Raw genomic sequence first — 18,129 nt, forward strand, 5'->3', positions numbered from 1 at the left:
GTTCCTAGTGTAGAGAGAATTGACTTTTGCTCTCATCTGTCAGCTGGAGGTACTTATCCAGCCTGTCTAAAACTACTAGATTATTGGTTTCAGGTTTTGTTGAACACCCATATGTGTTATAAGAAATGTGAACACATGTATACCTGTGGCGGATTCATTTTGATATTTGGCAAAACTAATACAATTTTGTAAAGTTTAAAAATAAAATAAAATCAAAATTAAAAAAAAAAAAGAAAGAAATGTGACTTTGGGCTGTCTACACTCCAAAGCAGCGAAGGCAATGGCACCCCACTCCAGTACTCTTGCCTGGAAAATCCCATGGGTGGGAGGAGCCTGGTAGGCTGCAGTCCATGGGGTCGCTAAGAGTCGGACACGACTGAGCGAATTCACTTTTTCACTTTCATGCATTGGAGAAGGAAATGGCAACCCACTCCAGTACTCTTGCCTGGAAAATCCCATGGGTGGGAGGAGCCTGGTAGGCTGCAGTCCATGGGGTCGCTAAGAGTCGGACACGACTGAGCGACTTCACTTTTTCACTTTCATGCATTGGAGAAGGAAATGGCAACCCACTCCAGTGTTCTTGCCTGGAGAATCCCAGGGACGGGGGAGCCTGATGGGCTGCCGTCTATGGGGTCGCACAGAGTCGGACACGACTGAAGCGACTTAGCAGCAGTAGCAGCAGCAGGCTCCAAAGGGGCAGCTTATTATTACATCTTCCTGAGGGGATCTCCTCTCTCTCTTCTCAGTACAAAGATTTAGAGAGCAATTTTCATTGCAGTTCCTTGAGACTATAACCCTTTGGGTTCCCAGTGTTATGATGAGGAGTTTTGTGTAGACTCTGCCTTTTAGGCAGGCCCTTGGTTTCTTCTCCTGTATTCATGCCCCAGAGAAGTGTGACACTGAAGTTCAAGTTCACATCAGTTTGGCCACTACTCTCAATGTCAAAGGCTGCTTTGGTGCACTACTTACCTCTCTGGGTTTCCATCTTATTACCTGTGTTTCCCTGTCTTTCTTGCCTGCTATCAGCTCTTTTAATAACATTTTTAATCCAGTATTTTAAATTTTTCTCAGCAGGAGGGTCAATCTGAAATATTTTGCCTACTGTATTACTGGAAACTAAAGTCCAGAGGTAATATTTTTTGCTTATTTACTGTATAACTGGTGATTTTTCTTTTTTTCATTAATTTAATTGGAGGATAATTACTTTACAATATTGTGATGGTTTCTGCCGTACATCAACATGAATGGGCCATAGGTATACATGTGTCCCCCCGATCCTGAACCCCCTTCCCACCTCCCTCCTCACCCTATCCCTCTAAGATGTCCCAGAGCACCAGCTGTGGGTGTTCTGCTTCATGCACCGATCTCACACTGGTCATCTGTTTTACATATGGTATTGTATATGTTCCAATGCTATTCTCTCAAATCATCCCACCCTCTCCTTTTCCAGAGTCCAAAAGTCTGTTCTTTACCTCTGTGTCTCCTTTGCTGCCCTGCATGTAGAATCGTCAGTACCATCATTGTTAATATACAGTATTTGTCTTTCTCTTTCTGATTTACTTCACTCTGTTCATACACCTCATTAGAACTGACTCAAATGTGTTCCTTTTTATAGGCAAGTAATATTCCATTGTATATATGTACCACAGCTTCCTTATGCATTCCTCTGCCCATGGACATCTAGGTTGCTTCCATGTCCTGGCTATTGTAAACAGTGCTGCAGTGAACACTGGGGTACATGTGTCTCTTTCAATTCTGGTTTCCTCAGGGTGTATGTCCAGCAGTAGGATTGCTGGGGTGTACGGCAATTCTATTCCCAGTTTTTTAAGGAATCTCCACACTGTTCTCCATAGTGGCTGTACCAGTTTGCATTCCCACCAACAACGTAAGAAAGGGTTCCCCTTTCTCTACACCCTCTCCAGCATTTATTGTTTATAGACTTTTGATGATGGCCATTCTGACTGGTGTGAGATGATACCTCATCATTTTGATTTGCATTTCTCTAATAATGAGTGATGTTGAGCATCTTTCAATGTGTTTATTAGCCATCTGTATGTCTTCTTTGGAGAAATGTCTGTTTAGGTCTTTTGCCCACTTTTTGATTGGATTGTTCATTTTTCTGGTATTGATAGCTGCATGAGCTGCTTGTATATTTTGGAGATTCTTTGTCAGTTGTTTCATTTGCTATATTTTCTCCCATTCTGAGGGCTCTCTTTTCACCTTTATTATAGTTTCCTTCATTGTGCAAAAGCTTTTAAGTTTAATTAGGTCTGATTTGTTTATTTTTGTTTTTATTTCCATTATTCTGGGAGGTGAGTCATAGAGGATCTTGCTGTGATTTATGTCGGAGAGTGTTCTGCCTATGTTTTCCTCTAAGAGTTTTATAGTTTCTGGTCTTACATTTAGGTCTTTAATCCATTTTGAGTTTCTTTTTATGTATGGTGTTAGAAAGTGTCCTAGTTTCATTTTTTTATACGTAGTTGACCAACTGACTACTTTTCTATTGTGACACCGTTCATGAAGTCAGTGAATGTAATTAGCAACCCTCAGACGAAAACTTGGGGTTTCCCTGGTGGCCCAGATGGTAAAGAATCCTCCTGCAATGCAGGTAGACCTGGGTTCCATCCATGGGTTGGGAAGATCCCCTGGAGGAGGGCATGGCAACCCACTCCAGTATTCTTGCCTGGAGAATCTCATGGACAGAGGAGCCTGGCGGGCTACAGCCCATGGGGTCGTAAAGAGTTGGACACAACTGAACGACTAAGCACAGCACAGCACAGGCTCAAATTTACTTATTTCCCCAGGGAAGCTGAGACAGAGCCAGAGAGAGAATCATATATTAATATATTCTGCTACTTAAGCAAGATGGTATCCTACTCCATTGTGGCCCATCATTTGGCAGTGATGAAGATCATACCCTTGACTTTGCAGAGGGGTCCCTAGAGAATCTCTTATTCTCTTCCCCAAACAGTGTTAAGCATTATACTCAGCCCTCTGGATCCCTGGGTCCTGCATTTGCAGAATCAACTAACTGCAGATCAAAAATACTCAGAAAAAAAAGTAGAACCAATTCCAGAAAAGTAAAACTGGAATTTGCCACACACCAGCAACTATTTACATGGTATTTACATAGTATTAGGTATTATGAGTAATCTAGATATGATTTAAAGTATATGGCTGGCCAATTCATGTTGATGTACGGCAGAAACCATCCCAGTATTGTAATTATCCTCTAATTAAAAATTAAAATTAAAAAAAGTATATGAGAGGTTGTGTGTAAGTGAAATGAAGTTGCTCAGTCGTGTCCAACTCTTTGCGACCCCATGGACTATAGCCTGCCAGGCTCCTCCGTCCATGGGATTTTCCAAGCACGAGTACTGGAGTGGGCTGCCATTTCCTTCTCCAGGGGATCTTCCCAACCCAGGGATCAAACCCAGGTCTCCCGCATTGCAGACAGGTGCTTTACCATCTGAGCCACCAGGGAAGCCCAAATTCTACAAATACTACACTATTCACGTAAGGGATTGAGCATCCATGGATTTTGGTATCTTCAAGGGTCCTAGAACCCATCCCCTTTGAATACAGAGGGATAAAGTTATTCATATGGTGCTTGCCATGACTTACAGCTTCCACATGTGAGATTTCTTCTCTCCCTAACCCATGTCCAGGTGTGTCTGAATCAAAATGCTCCGTGGTAATCAGACAGGGTGATTCTCCTCCTCCCCCCTCCCTGCTAGAGCACATGGAACAAAGTCTGAAGATAGTTTTTGTTGTCAAAACTTAGGGTGACTCAAGGTGGGGCTGCTACTGGGATCTACTGGGCAGACACCTGGGATGTTACTAAACAGTCCACCCAACAAAGAATTATCTGGCTCCAAATCGTTATCATGCTGAGCTTGAGACATGCTGGAAACTGATGAACCCAGGTTTTTCCCATAAGAGGATAAATTCCTCAAATTGTAGGTGACAGAAATACATCATCAGCCAAATGCAAAAATATGACATTATAGCAAGCTGGCATCACCTCTGAGCTGAGAGAAATCGTTCACAGAAATATTTAAGCAGTACATGTTTCAGTCATTACAGTGCATAAAACTGTCTTTAGGAACATGGACACAGTGTGACTTACTTAAATAGAAAAGAAAAAAGTCCCAATTTCCAGTCCTATCTGTTTCCCATAAGAGTGGAAAAATCACTAATTGTGTATTAAATGGTTAAGTCAGGGCATGTGTGCTAAGTCGCTTCAGCAGTGTCTTGACTCTTTGTTACCCTATGGACCACAGCCCACCAGGCTCCTCTGTCCAATCCAGAACAATTAAAACTTCCACATTGACCAAAGGTCTCCCAGGACACCCATGTAGTGATTTGACTGAAATCTGATTATTAGAATTGCTGAGTCAGTATACATCACGAACAGTTTCAGTGGCTTCCATTCAGGAGACCATTTTCCCTTAGCAAAATATAATTCACTAGCACTTGGAAACAAAGAGATATTCTTCAAGTTGATTCAGTCACATTTTAAAATTGATGTGTAACTTAGGACATAAAATATATAAAATTTCAATGATTCTGTACCAAATAAGATTGTACCAGCAGACTTGCTGAAGTCATTAATGAGAACGGGTGAAATAATTTCTAGGAGAATAATCAGAGTTCAATAGAGAAGTAAAAACACCATGCATAACGTAAAGGGTTTACTATGGGGCTTATTGTGGGGATGGTGGAGCAGGTCACGTAAGGCTATTTTCTCTGCATCTAGTGTTGAGCTGGCAGTTCAGCCAGACCAGTAATTGGAGGTGAGCTGGGCATAGATGAGACCAAAGACAAATGAGAAGCTGGATCTCTTTCAACCTCCAGCCTCAGTGCTGTGGGTAGCCTTCAGGAGAAGCTGGTTTTGCCATGGCACTGCATGTGTGCTTGTCCCAGAGAAGCTAAAGAGGGAAGCTGTCAGGAGATGCAGTGCCATGGCAAAACCAGCTTCTGAAGGCTACCCAAAGCACTGAGTACTGCCCCTGGCCAACAAGGTGAACCAGCAGATCAGTGGCAGCTCTGCTGGTACTCGAGAGCAGGGCTGTAAATATAGCAGCTAAAATAGCCGCTGCTTAACTTCTTTTTAAAAAAGATTAATTTGTTTAAATTGGAGGATAATTGCTTTATAATATTGTGATGGTTTTTGCCATACATTGATATGAATGGGTCACAGGTATACATGTATCCCCCCATCCTGAACCCCACTCCCACTTCCCTCCCTACCCCATCCCTCTGGGATGTCCCAGAGCACTGGCTTTGAGTGCTCTGCTTCATGCATTGAACTTGCACTGGTCATCTATTTTACATATGGTAATATACATGTTTCAATGCTATTCTCTCAAATCATCCCACCCTAATATACATGTTTCAATGCTATTCTCTCAAATCATCCCACCCTTACCTTCTCCCAGAGTCCAAAAGTCTGTTCTTTTTTGGAAACTAAATATATTTTAATAAAAAAACAAAATACAAAATAACTATTTTCAGAAAACAGAAATATTTAATCCTTTTCCCACAAATTAGAAGTCGCTTCATCCCCAGAACGTAGTTTTCGATGCATGTGTTTGTATGCATGTGTTTCACAGACTGTTCATTAAACTGCCATTGCAAAGCAGAAGGTGGGCGGGACCATCTCAGGAAAAGATGTTGGAAAAGCCACACCTCAGAATCATTTGGAAATTTGACATTTTCTAATTTTATCTTTTGACTTCTCACTTCTAAGTATTTTCATTTCTTTACCACAATCTGTCCTTAAAAGAGAGAAAATTGTTAATAGAAGTGCAGACACGAAAAGAATCTTTCTTTCCCACCCCTGCTGCAAGAGCCCAACTTTCTCAATCAAACCCACCCACCCCCTTCCTGAAACATGTCATCTGGAGTGATCTATCTGTCACCCAGAAATTTTCCCTTTCGTCCAATACACTATGCAACCAAGTTCTGTGACTTCCCTGCACCTCTAAATTCCAAGTATCATAGCCAGTGCCAGGAGTAAAACCTGAAAGATGAGAGCAGCAAAGGCCCCCTCTGCCAGTGCTAGGTTTCTTCTCAAGAATAATTATAACAGTAATCATAAAAAAAAGCCCTGTTCTCTGTAATCAGGGAAAAGGAAAGGCATTTGCCAGGATGACCCTGCTCCCTTCCTACATCCCACCCCTGCATTCCTACCCGGATGGAGTCCCTTCCACCCAGTAACCCTGCAGCACTGCTCCTGGTGAGGGCATCTGGCAAACATCCTCCAGCCAAGTGCAGCCCTGGCAAGGAGAGGACACCTTGGCACCAAAGACAGGAAGGGGCCGCTGGAGGACACAGCGGCATCTCCGGGATTTCTGATCTCCCGTTTGTTCCCCATTACCACCCTGCCTCCCCCTGTCCTTCCACACCTGGGGGCTGAATGGAGGGTGGTGGCCTTGGGACATCTGCGGGGCAAGGGGGGACAAGGGGAGTCTTACAGTCAGTGATTCCATCTGTCTGTCCAAGACTTGCTGTCTGGAACCCTTCCACTGCCCAGTCCCTTACCTCAAAGGTACAAATCAGTGTTCCTGATGTTCTTCTCTGATTCCGGTCACCAGCAGGCGGCTGCCAGCCATGAACTGCACATTCAGCACAGTGCTCATCTGGCTGGTGTAGACGCCCAGGAGCTCACTGGACGAGCCATCGGCGGGCGTGCTGTTGTGCTTGCTCTTGATGTCCCAGATACGCACAGAGTTATCCATGGATGCTGACGCGATCAGGCTGCTGTCCAGGCTGAAGGTGACGCTGGTGATGTCATCCGTGTGGCCGTGTAGGTCTTTGTAGAGGGTCCCAGATGCCAGGTCCCACAGCTTCAGCAGCTGGTCCTCACCCGCCGACACCAGGTACTGACCATTGGGGGAAAAGGCCAGACAGCGCACGGGGCCGCAGTGGCCCATGAAGAGTCTCAGAGAGTTCCCCTGCTGGGCACTCCAAAGCCGCACCGTCTTGTCTGTCGAGCCCGTGGCTAAATAGTTTGAATTGGGGTGGAACTTGACACAGTCCACATCCGCCAGGTGCCCAGCGTAGATTCGCAGTGGGTATGTCCGATCAAACGACCACAGCCGCGCCGTGCGGTCGTAGGACGCGCTTGCAAAGAACAGGTTGTGCGGGCTGATGTCCAGGTCCCACACAGGGTAGGCATGGCCCTGGTACAGCACGGTGTTAGTGAAGCTCTCCAGGTCCCAGTACCTGATGGACGTGTCTTCAGAGCAGGAGAGCAGTGCCGAGCTGTCCGGGAGGAACCTGGTGCTGTACACTGGCCCGCAGTGTCCCAGGAGAACCTTCTTCTCCGTGGCTGTCCTGTCCTCCTCATCGACCTCGATGGTATCATTAGGCAAGTGGATGTTGGGCACGTCTATTTGATGGGGCTTGGATTTAAACTTGGAAGTCAGACTCCACAGTTTTATACAGGAGTTGTTAAAGCCCGTGGCGAGCAGCTTGTTGTCCGGGGAGGCCTCCGCCGTGCTCAGCAGCTGCTCAGTGTTGTAGAAGGCGTAGGAGTAGATGGTGATGAGGGAGGGGGGGCCATCCTGGACGCACTTGATGGTCTCCTGAAGGATGTCCAGATCCTCCTCTTTCTGCAGGATGTACATGGGCAGGTCGGTGGGCTCCTGGCCGCTGCCCTGGCCTCTGGAGGAGCCGCCCTTGCCGCTGGAGGAGCCGCCTTCGCTGCTGGAGCAGCTGCCCTCGCCGCTGGAGCAGCCACCGCTGGCATAGAGCTGGTAGTCTATCCTCTCGGCGGGCTGCACGTCCAGGTGGATGTGCCAGGCGAGGACTCTGTACAGCGCAGTGTTGTTGTCACTCTGGAGGTAGCAGAGAAGGTAGTTGTAGCAGTCTTCTGGCAGACGAACCACGTACTTGCTGTCCAGGAAGGCCCGCAGCCGGAAGTTAGACAGGATGTCTTGGATGGTCTGGGTGGTCTGGAGCTGCTCTATGACGTCCTTCTGGCTGGCGTTCTGGAGAAACATTCCATGGAAGTGGCTGTAAAAGCTTTCCGCTGTGCTCTTTGGACTGTTCTGGACCAGGTCGAGATGGAGGTAGACAAAGAGAGGGTAGAGGAGAGGCATCAGTTCATGGCTATGCTGGGAGTCAGAGTCCATGAGAAAATCCCGCAGCCGTCCAAACTGTACTTCATATTGCTGGGGGTCTGCCCGGCAAGGGGCTGCAGACACTGTGTTGGCACAACCAGATTCTGACTGGACTGCGAGGCTGGTAGCCATATCCTGGGCGCTCTGTGACAGTCGCAGGCCTTCCTTCGGTGGGCCATCCGCGCCCCTGTACTGCCGGCGTTTGAGGTAGGAGGACACGGCCGTCTGCATCTCCTCGGTGTGAAACTCCTCCATGACTGAAGATCCCAGGCGGCTTCCGCTTCCTGTGCCCGCGGCTGCCGCCGGGGTCGCCCCACAACCACTTCCGTCTCTCCCGGAAGGCTCGGCCACCCCTCCCCCCACCACCCCACGCTGCCCCTCCCACTCCCTCACCCCACGCAGTCCCTCCCTACGCATCCCTCTCCTCCCCCACCCCCTTCCCCCCACCCCCATTCCCCGGTGGTGGCTCTGGGCAGCCACCCCCTGACTGACTAATGCGCAGAGCCGTCGCGGGCTGGGCTGGGCCACTGGGGCCCAAAAGTCTGTTGTTGTTTTTATATATAATTTATGTATTTATTTCAATTGGAGGATAATTACTTTACAATATTGTGATGGTTTTTGCCATACCTTGACATGAATCAGTGACAGGCACACATGTGTCCCACCATCTTGAACCGCACCCCCAGCCCCACCTCCCTTCCCACCCTATTCCTCCGGGTTGTCCCAGAGCATCAGTTTTGAGTGCCCTGCTTCATGCACCGAACTTGCACTGGTCATCTGTTTTACATATGGTAATATAGATGTTTCAGTGCTATTCTCTCAAATCATCCCACCCTCACCTTCTCCAACAGAGTCCAAAAATCTGTTCTTTAAGTCTCTCTTTTGCTGCCCTGCATATAGGATCGTCATAACCATCTTTCTAAATTCCATATATATATGTTAATATACAGTATTTGTGTTTCTCCTTCTGACTTACTTCACTCTGTACAATAGGCTCCAGTTTGATCCACCTCATTAGAATTGATTCAAATGTGTTCATTTTTTTTAATGTGTTCATTTTTATAGCTGAGTAATACTCCATTGTGTACATGTACCGTGATTTCCTTATCCATTCCTCTGCTGAAGGACATCTAGGGTGCTTCCATGTCCTAGCTATTATAAATGTTCATTGCAAAAGTCGGTTCTTTATGTCTGTGTCTCCTTTGCTGCCCTGTGCTGCTTAACTTCTTAAGTTCTAAATCTCATGGGGCTTTCTCTCGTGGGCAACCCCAGCCTACTAAGATCATGGCATCTGGTCCCATCACTTCATGGGAAATAGATGGGGAAACAGTTGAAACAGTGTCAGACTTCATCTTTAGGGGCTCCAAAACCACTGCAGATGGTGATTGCAGCCATGAAATTAAAAGACGTTTACTCCTCGGAAGGAAAGTTATGATCAACCTAGATAGCATATTGAAAAGCAGAGACATTACTTTGCCAACAAAGGTCCGTCTAGTCAAGGCTATGGTTTTTCCAATAGTCGTGTATGGATGTGAGAGTTGGACTATGAAGAAAGCTGAGCGCTGAAGAATTGACGCTTTTGAACTGTGGTGTTGGAGAAGACTCTTGAGAGTCCCTTGGACTGCAAGGAGATCCAACCAGTCCATTCTAAAGGAGATCAGTCCTGGGTGTTCTTTGGAAGGAATGATGCTAAAGCTGAAACTCCAGTACTTTGGGCACCTCATGCGAAGAGTTGACTCATTGGAAAAAGACTCTGATGCTGGGAGGGATTGGGGGCAGGAGGACAAGGGGACGAAAGAGGATGAGATGGCTGGATGGCATCACTGACTCCATGGACGTGAGTCTGAGTGAACTCCGGGAGTTGGTGATGGACAGGGAGGCCTGGCGTGCTGCAATTCATGGGGTCGCAAAGAGTCAGACACAACTGAGCGACTGAACTGAACTGAACTGAAAAATCTGTTTGAAAGACTAAGTAAGCTGGAGATTGGCAGGTTAACAAATCAAAAGAAAATGACATAATACTTTTTTAATAGAGAAGGCATTTGATAAATGAAACATATATTCACAATTTTAAATGAACTATTAATAAAATAGGAATTGATTAATTTACTTTCTTACCATGATGGAATTTAACGAAAAAGTCACTATTACGATTTATGGGAAAATGGTAGAAGCTTTTCCCATTAAAATCAGGACAAAGGATAGTTTTTATTACCGTTGTTGTTATTATTTTAAAATTTTTAGCCAAAACAATTAGACTAGAGAAATCAAAAGGCATAAAAATTGAGAAAGATGAGGTAAAGTTATTATTTCTCATGGATAAAATTATATGTATAATTTTATATATTTATTGTATATATAATAATATAAATTATTGCTAGAAAACCCAACAGCATGAACTAAAAAACTGTTACAAATGATCTGGAATTTTAGTACATTTCTGGTGGTAAAATCAAATATAGACAGCAGTAGTTTTCATATAAATAAACAACAACCAATTACAAGACCAACTGAAGACCCTACCTGGGCAGTTGTAATGTGAATTATATATTCTGCAAAGGTGAAGATATCTCTTATCTTACCATTTATAGAAAAGGTTTGCTGACTCCTATTCTAGATCACAAGAAAGAACTAGAAAGCAGAATACCTGATAAAATACTAAACAGTCTTTGCCCTCATGGAGCATATATACCAATGGATTTTAGAAAATGAGAGCTACCTATTAGACAAAAAAAAATCTAAAATCCTAGGGGACTTTCCTGGTGGTCCAGTGGTTAAGATTCCAGGCTTTCACTGCAGGGAGTGTGGGTTCAATCCTTGGTGGGGGAACTAAGATCCTACGTGCTATACATAGCTACCAGGAAAATACATATATATATATATATATGTATATATTTTAAAAATCTAAAATCCTAAATACCTTTACCAAGTCTATGAAACCTAAAACAAAATTACTTTATTAAAGGTATTCTAAGTACTTACTGCTTTGCAGAGAAAGAGTAGCTGATCAATTTTCTAGTTCCTTTCAGTCCTTAAGGAAATGCTACCTCTCCATGATTAATCTCTGTGTGAAATAACTAAATTACTTCCTATTAATCGGTGATTTCCATTAATCTATTTATCTTATGCTAATCTCTTATGTTGATTTCAGTAATACATCCTGAATTTCAAGTTTGTCACCTATTAACTTTAAAAAATGTAATTCTAGCTTATGTCTCTGGTGTCCTTTCCTCCATGAAACAAAATCAAGGCACTTAAAATGTGCATGATGAAAAAAAATGTATGATGTTTATATTAATATAATTTAAATAATTCCTCCATTTTGATCTCAACAAATTGGATTTAATCTGTGAGCAATGTTACTCAGTCTTAGTACCATTGGCATGCCGGACCAAATCTTTTTCTCTTGTGGGGCCTGTCCTGTGCATTATAGGATATTTAGCAGCATCCCTAGCCTCGACCCACTAGATACTGGTAGTGCCATCCAGTGAAGACATACAGAAATCTCTGCAGAAATTGTCAGACATCCTCTGGACAACAAAATCCCAATGAAATTCAGCCTCTCATGTTTTCTTATTACTTTGTTATCTTTATGGTTTTTTCAAAGACCCAATCATAGCCTTTGGTAGTAAGTACTACCAGGAAAATAATTTGACTTCTTAAGTATAGTTTGAAAGATTGCCCAGAAAAAAAACTTTTTCACTAGTATTTTCAAACTACATCATTTTGTAGAAGTAATCAAAGACAAGATTATAGCTTTGACTGACAAATACAAGCTAAGTAAGTTGTTTTATTAATACTGATGTTGTCAACCTAAAGAAAATTCTTTGTTTGAGAGCATCATCCTAAAGCTATTTTCTGTTAAAGTAACTGTAGTAGAAAATTATTTCCAGAGTTGGTGGCGTAAGGACCTCTGAAAAATCACTCCTGCATAAAAGGCTTGAACAACACTGTAACCAACTAGATCTATCATACATCTATAGAACATTCTACCCAACGAGAGCAAAATACACATTCATGTCAAGTGCACATGGAACATTTAAGATAGGCCATACACTGGACTGCAAAAACACATTTCCACACATGTAAAAGAATTGGAAGTCATACAAAGTGTATTAATCAACCACAATGAAAAAAAATTAGAAATAAATAACAGAAGAAGATTTAGGAGATTCACAAATATGTGGAAATTAAACACATTATTAGTGTTTAATTAGTATTATTTAGTGTACTCCTCAGAGAAGGCAATGGCACCCCACTCCAGTACTCTTGCCTGGAAAATCCCATGGATGGAGGAGCCTGGTAGGGTGTAGTCCATGGGGTCGCTAAGAGTCGGACACGACTGAGCGACTTCACTTTCACTTTTCACTTTCATTCATTGGAGAAGGAAATGTCAACCCATTCCAGTGTTCTTGCCTGGAGAATCCCAGGGACGGGGGAGCCTGGTGGGCTTCCGTCTATGGGGTCGCACAGAGTCGGACACAACTGAAGTGACTTAGCAGCAGCAGCAGCAGTGTACTCCTAAATAACCAATAGTCAAATAAAAAAATCATAATGGAAATTAGAAAATAAATGAAAATACAACATATCAAAATGTATGAGATATAGCTAAAGTAGTACTCAAGAGGAAAGGAAAGAAGATCTCAATGACCTAATATTTAATCTTAGGAAATTAGCAAAGGAATAGCAAACTAAACCCAAAGCAAGCAGAAGGAAGGAAATGATGAAGATTAGAGCAGGAATAAATGAAACAAAATAGAAAAACAGTAAAGAAAATTGAAACCAAATGTAGATTATTGGCAAAGATCAACAAAAACTGACAAACTTTTAGCTATACTGACTGAGAAAAGAACACTCAACTAAAATCAGGAATGAAAGAGGAAACTTTATTACCAACTTTGCAGGAGTAAAAAGGATCATAAGGGAATTCTTTGAGATATTATAAGGCTTCCTGGTGACTCAGATAGTAACGAATCTGCCTGCAGGTTCAGTCCCTGGGTGGGGAAGATACCCTGGAGAAGGGAATGGCTACCCACTCCAGTATTCTTGAGGCTTCCCTGGTGGCTCAGATGGTAAAGAATCTGCCTGCAATACAGGGAGACCCAGCTTTGGTCCCCTGGAGAAGGAAATGGCTACCCACTCCAGTATTCTTGCCTGGAGAATTTCATGGATGGGGGTACCTGGAGGGCTACAGTCCATGGGGTCGCAAAGAGTTAGACGCAACTAAATGACTAACACTTTCACATGAGATATTATATGCTAACATATTAGGTGGTCTAGATAAAATGGACAAATTCTAGAAAGATACAAATTACCAAAACTGACTCCAGAAGCAAGGGAAATTTTTAGTAGACTTCTAACAGCTGAAGAGATTGAAATAATAGTCATAAACTTTTTAGAAAGAAAACCTCAAGCTCAAATGTTTTCACTGGTGAATACTACCAAACATTTAAAGAAAAATTCAAGCCAATCCTTCACCAATTTTTTAACAAAATAGAAGAGGGAATACTTCACAACTCATTCTATGAGGCTTTGATACCAGTATTGGACAAATAGTATCAGAATAAAAGAAAACTGCAGGCCAATATCCCAAATGTAATAGATGTAAAAATCTCCACAAAATACTAGCAAACTAAATCCAGCAACATATTAAAAGGATTATATACCATGACCAAGTGTGATCTATAGCAGGGGTAAAAGCTTGGTTTAACATGTGAAAATCAATTTAATAGATTATATCGATAGAATGAAGGACAGTAACTACATGATCATCTCAAAAGATGCTGATGAAGCATTTGACAAAATCCAACACTTTCATAATAGAAATGCTCAGAAAACTAGCAGAAGATAGTTTCCTCAAGCTATTGAAGGGCATTTACAAAAACATTCAAGTTATATCATACTTAATAGTGAAAGACTGAACAATTTCTCCTTAAGATCAAGAACAATGCAAGGATTTGCTGCCCCAACTTCCAGTCAACCTTGTGCTGGAGGTCTCAGCCAGGGCAGTTAGGCAAGGAAAATGAATAAAAGGCATCAAGATTAGAAAGAAGTAAAACTATCTCTATTAGTAGATGACATGATTTTGTATATTGAAAATCCTAAGGAATCCACAAAAAAACTGTTAGAACTAAAAAATAAGTTCAGCATGGTTGCTGAATAGAAGATCAATATACAAATATCAGTTGTATTTTTATATAACTAGCAATGAACGATCCAAAAATGAAATTAAAAAAGCAATTTCATTTACAATACTGTCAAAAAAATACTTAAGAATAAATTTGACAAAAGAAATACAAGACCTGCTGCACACTAAAAACTACAAAGCATCATTGAATAATTTAAAGAAGACCTAAATAAAAGGAAATAATCATGTTCACGAATTAGAAGATTTAATATTGTTAAGATGACAACACTCCCCAAATTGATCTACAGATTCACCACATTCCCTATCAAAATTCCGGCTGCCTCTTTTGAAGAAATTGATCAGGTGATTCTAAAATTCATATGGAAGTAGAAGGGACCCAGATCACAAGAACCCTGTGATAACCTCTACCTAGAGATTCCAAGGTGAAGGTATAGATAGCATTATTTTCAAAATTCCTGCAAGGGGACCCATTCTTTATCCCTTGTTTTGTTGCGGAAATCATTTAGGTGGACTAAAGAGATGCTAGACATATTAACGCTATGATTTTTTTGCATCTAAAATATCAAGGTTGTTTTTTCCTCTCCAAAAATCAGTGCCCGGGGACTTCCCTGGCAGTCTAGTGGTTAAGACTTTGCCTCCAATGCAGGGGGTGCGGGTTCGATCCCTGGTCTGGGAGCTAAGATCCTACATGCCTCACAGCCAAAAAACCAAAACATAAAACAGATAGAATATTGTAGCAAGTTCAATAAAGACTTTTTAAATGGTCCACATAAAAAAAAAAATCAGTGCCCAGGTAGGCATTTGTAAGTATGTGTTCATTCTACTCCTATGTCCCTGAGGCAAAGACATAGATAAGGATTGGCTGTCCCATGACAGCTCCCTTTCAGGGTGTCTCATAGAGGGCCAGGAGTTGGGCTCATTGGCAGTAGCCCAGGAATTAAACACTTGGAGCCAACACCACCCTCCTCAGTCAGATCACTCCTTGGCCTATGTGAGGTAACTGGAGCTCAGGGCAGAAGAGGTCCTGATTTAAAAAATAACAACAAAAAAAAAACTGTAGTAAGTTAATTGCATATTCCGGACATCTTTGTAATTGGCAACTCTATAAAATACAGTATCCCCTCTTTCCTGCCAGAGTAATGGTTTACATGGCAAAAATTAAAAGCCAACTTTTTCTCAGCTCTGTTTCCTGGTTCCTAACCCTCACTCTGTATTTATGGAATAATTTAAGTATTATTCTAAAAGTTCATCACCAAGCAAACAGAATAATATATCTGCCTCAGAAACCCAAAGGGCTAGATATAATAGGTCATTCCATGCCTGCAAAGACTTGTTCTGATAAATGCTAATACTGAAAGGGCACAGACATTAGCTTTGGTGGGTCAATGGCTACTAATTCAAACTTTGAGAAAGAAAGCCTTTTCAGTGATTGCGTACTCAATCTTACGAGACCTAGAACAGCAAATTCTCCAAGATTCTTACTCCTCACAATCTGTAGGAAAGAAATGGGGTGGTTAATACAGTAGGATTGATAAGCATGAGGGTTTTGATTAGGCAGACCTGGGTTTGAATCCTTGAACCACCACTTAGTAGCTGGGTGGCCTTGGATGGGTATGAGGTTAAGAGAGGTTAAGTATAACCTCTCTGTGTCAGGTTTTCTCTATGATGTCATGATGATAATCCCTAACTTACAAGGTTGTTGTAAGATTTGAAAATGACATGAAGAGATGCTCAACTTCACTAGTAATCAAGAAATGGGACAGACTTTATTTTCTTGGGCTCCAAAATCACTGCAGATGGTGACTACAGCCATGAAATTAAAAGACCCTTGCTCCTTGGAAGAAAAGCTATGACCAACCTAAACAGCATATTAAAAAAAAGAGATGTTACTTTGCCAGCAAAGGTTTGTCTAGTCAAAGCTATGATTTTTCCAGTAGTCATGTATAGATGTGAGAGTTGAACTATAAAGTAAGCTGAGCACTGAAGAATTGATGCTTTTGAACTTTGATGTCTCAACAGTGGCCACAGGACTGGAAAAGGTCAGTTTTCATTCCAATCCCAAAGAAAGGCAATGCCAAAGAATGCTCAAACTACTGCACAATTGCACTCATCTCACACGCTAGTAAAGTAATGCTCAAAATTCTCCAAGCCAGGCTTCAGCAATATGTGAACCGTGAACTTCCTGATGTTCAAGCTGGTTTTAGAAAAGGCAGAGGAACCAGAGATCAAATTGCCAACATCCGCTGGATCATGGAAAAAGCAAGAGAGTGCCAGAAAAACATCTATTTCTGCTTTATCGACTATCCCAAAGCCTTTGACTGTGTGGATCACAATAAACTGTGGAAAATTCTAAAAGAGATGGGAATACCAGACCACCTGACCTGCCTCTTGAGAAATTTGTATGCAGGTCAGGAAGCAACAGTTAGAACTGGACATGGAACAACAGACTGGTTCCAAATAGGAAAAGGAGTATGTCAAGGCTGTATATTGTCACCCTGCTTATTTAACTTATCTGCAGAGTACATCATGAGAAACGCTGGACTGGAAGAAACACAAGCTGAAATCAAGATTGCCGGGAGAAATATCAATAACCTCAGATATGCAGATGACACCACCCTTATGGCAGAAGGTGAAGAGGAACTAAAAAGCCTCTTGATGAAAGTGAAAGTGGAGAGTGAAAAAGTTGGCTTAAAGCTCAACATTCAGAAAACGAAGATCATGGCATCCAGTCCCATCACTTCATGGGAAATAGATGGGGAAACAGTGGAAACAGTGTCAGACTTTATTTTTCTGGGCTCCAAAATCACTGCAGATGGTGACTGCAGCCATGAAATTAAAAGACGCTTACTCCTTGGAAGGAAAGTCATGACCAACCTAGATAGCATATTGAAAAGCAGAGACATTACTTTGCCAACAAAGGTCCGTCTAGTCAAGGCTATGGTTTTTCCAGTGGTCATGTATGGATGTGAGAGTTGGACTGTATAGAAGGCTGAGCACCGAAGAATTGATGCTTTTGAACTGTGGTGTTGGAGAAGACTCTTGAGAGTCCCTTGGACTGCAAGGAGATCCAACCAGTCCATTCTGAAGGAGATCAGCCCTGGGATTTCTTTGGAAGGAATGATGCTAAAGCTGAAACTCCAGTACTTTGGCCACCTCATGCGAAGAGTTGACTCATTGGAAAAAGACCCCGATGCTGGGAAAGATTGAAAGCAAGAGTAGAAGGGGACAACAGAGGATGAGATGGTTGGATGGCATCACCAACTCGATGGACATGAGTTTGAGCAAGCTCTAGGAGTTGGTGATGAACAAGGAAGCCTGGCGTGCTGTGGTCCATGGGATCACAAAGAGTCGGACACAAGTGAGCGACTGAACTGAACTGAAGAAATGGGAAGACGGCAAGGAGATTTCATTTTATACCCATAAGATTGTGAAAAGTAGGAAGCCTGACAATACCAAGTGTTGAGAAGAAGGTGAAACAATGAATCTCTTGTATAACACATCTCTCATATATTATATCTTGGTCAAATACTTTGGAAAATGGTAAAACATTATATCATAAACTTAAACATTCTTAAATTCTATGAACTAGAGTTTCTAGTCCTAGATGTATACCCCAGGGAAACTCTTGCATGTGGTTTTCCACAAATATGTACAAAAATGTTTATAGCAGCACTGTTCAAAACAGAAAAAAAAATGTGAAACAACCCAAATGCCATTGACAAAAGAATGAGTAAACTGATTTTTATACATTCGAACAACAGAGCATTAAACAGAACTGAAAATAATTGAACCACAGCTGCTTGCAACAATATGCTGGGTGAGGACTAAAGTACAAGATCCTGTCACAAAGTT

At 42.3% G+C, this 18,129-nt stretch overlaps 1 protein-coding gene across 1 annotated transcript; it reads right to left on the bottom strand.

Moving 5' to 3' along the window:
- Nucleotides 1–6,552: 6,552 nt before the first annotated feature.
- On the bottom strand, nt 6,553–8,470 carry LOC102396462 (TAF5-like RNA polymerase II p300/CBP-associated factor-associated factor 65 kDa subunit 5L). The gene has a single exon (XM_044936952.2). The coding sequence runs from the start codon at nt 8,382–8,384 to the stop codon at nt 6,561–6,563; it is 1,824 nt and encodes a 607-aa protein (XP_044792887.2). The 5' UTR covers nt 8,385–8,470; the 3' UTR covers nt 6,553–6,560.
- Nucleotides 8,471–18,129: the final 9,659 nt, after the last annotated feature.

Source organism: Bubalus bubalis, chromosome X, assembly GCF_019923935.1.
Source record: "Bubalus bubalis isolate 160015118507 breed Murrah chromosome X, NDDB_SH_1, whole genome shotgun sequence".
In the NCBI taxonomy this organism is placed as follows: domain Eukaryota; kingdom Metazoa; phylum Chordata; class Mammalia; order Artiodactyla; family Bovidae; genus Bubalus; species Bubalus bubalis.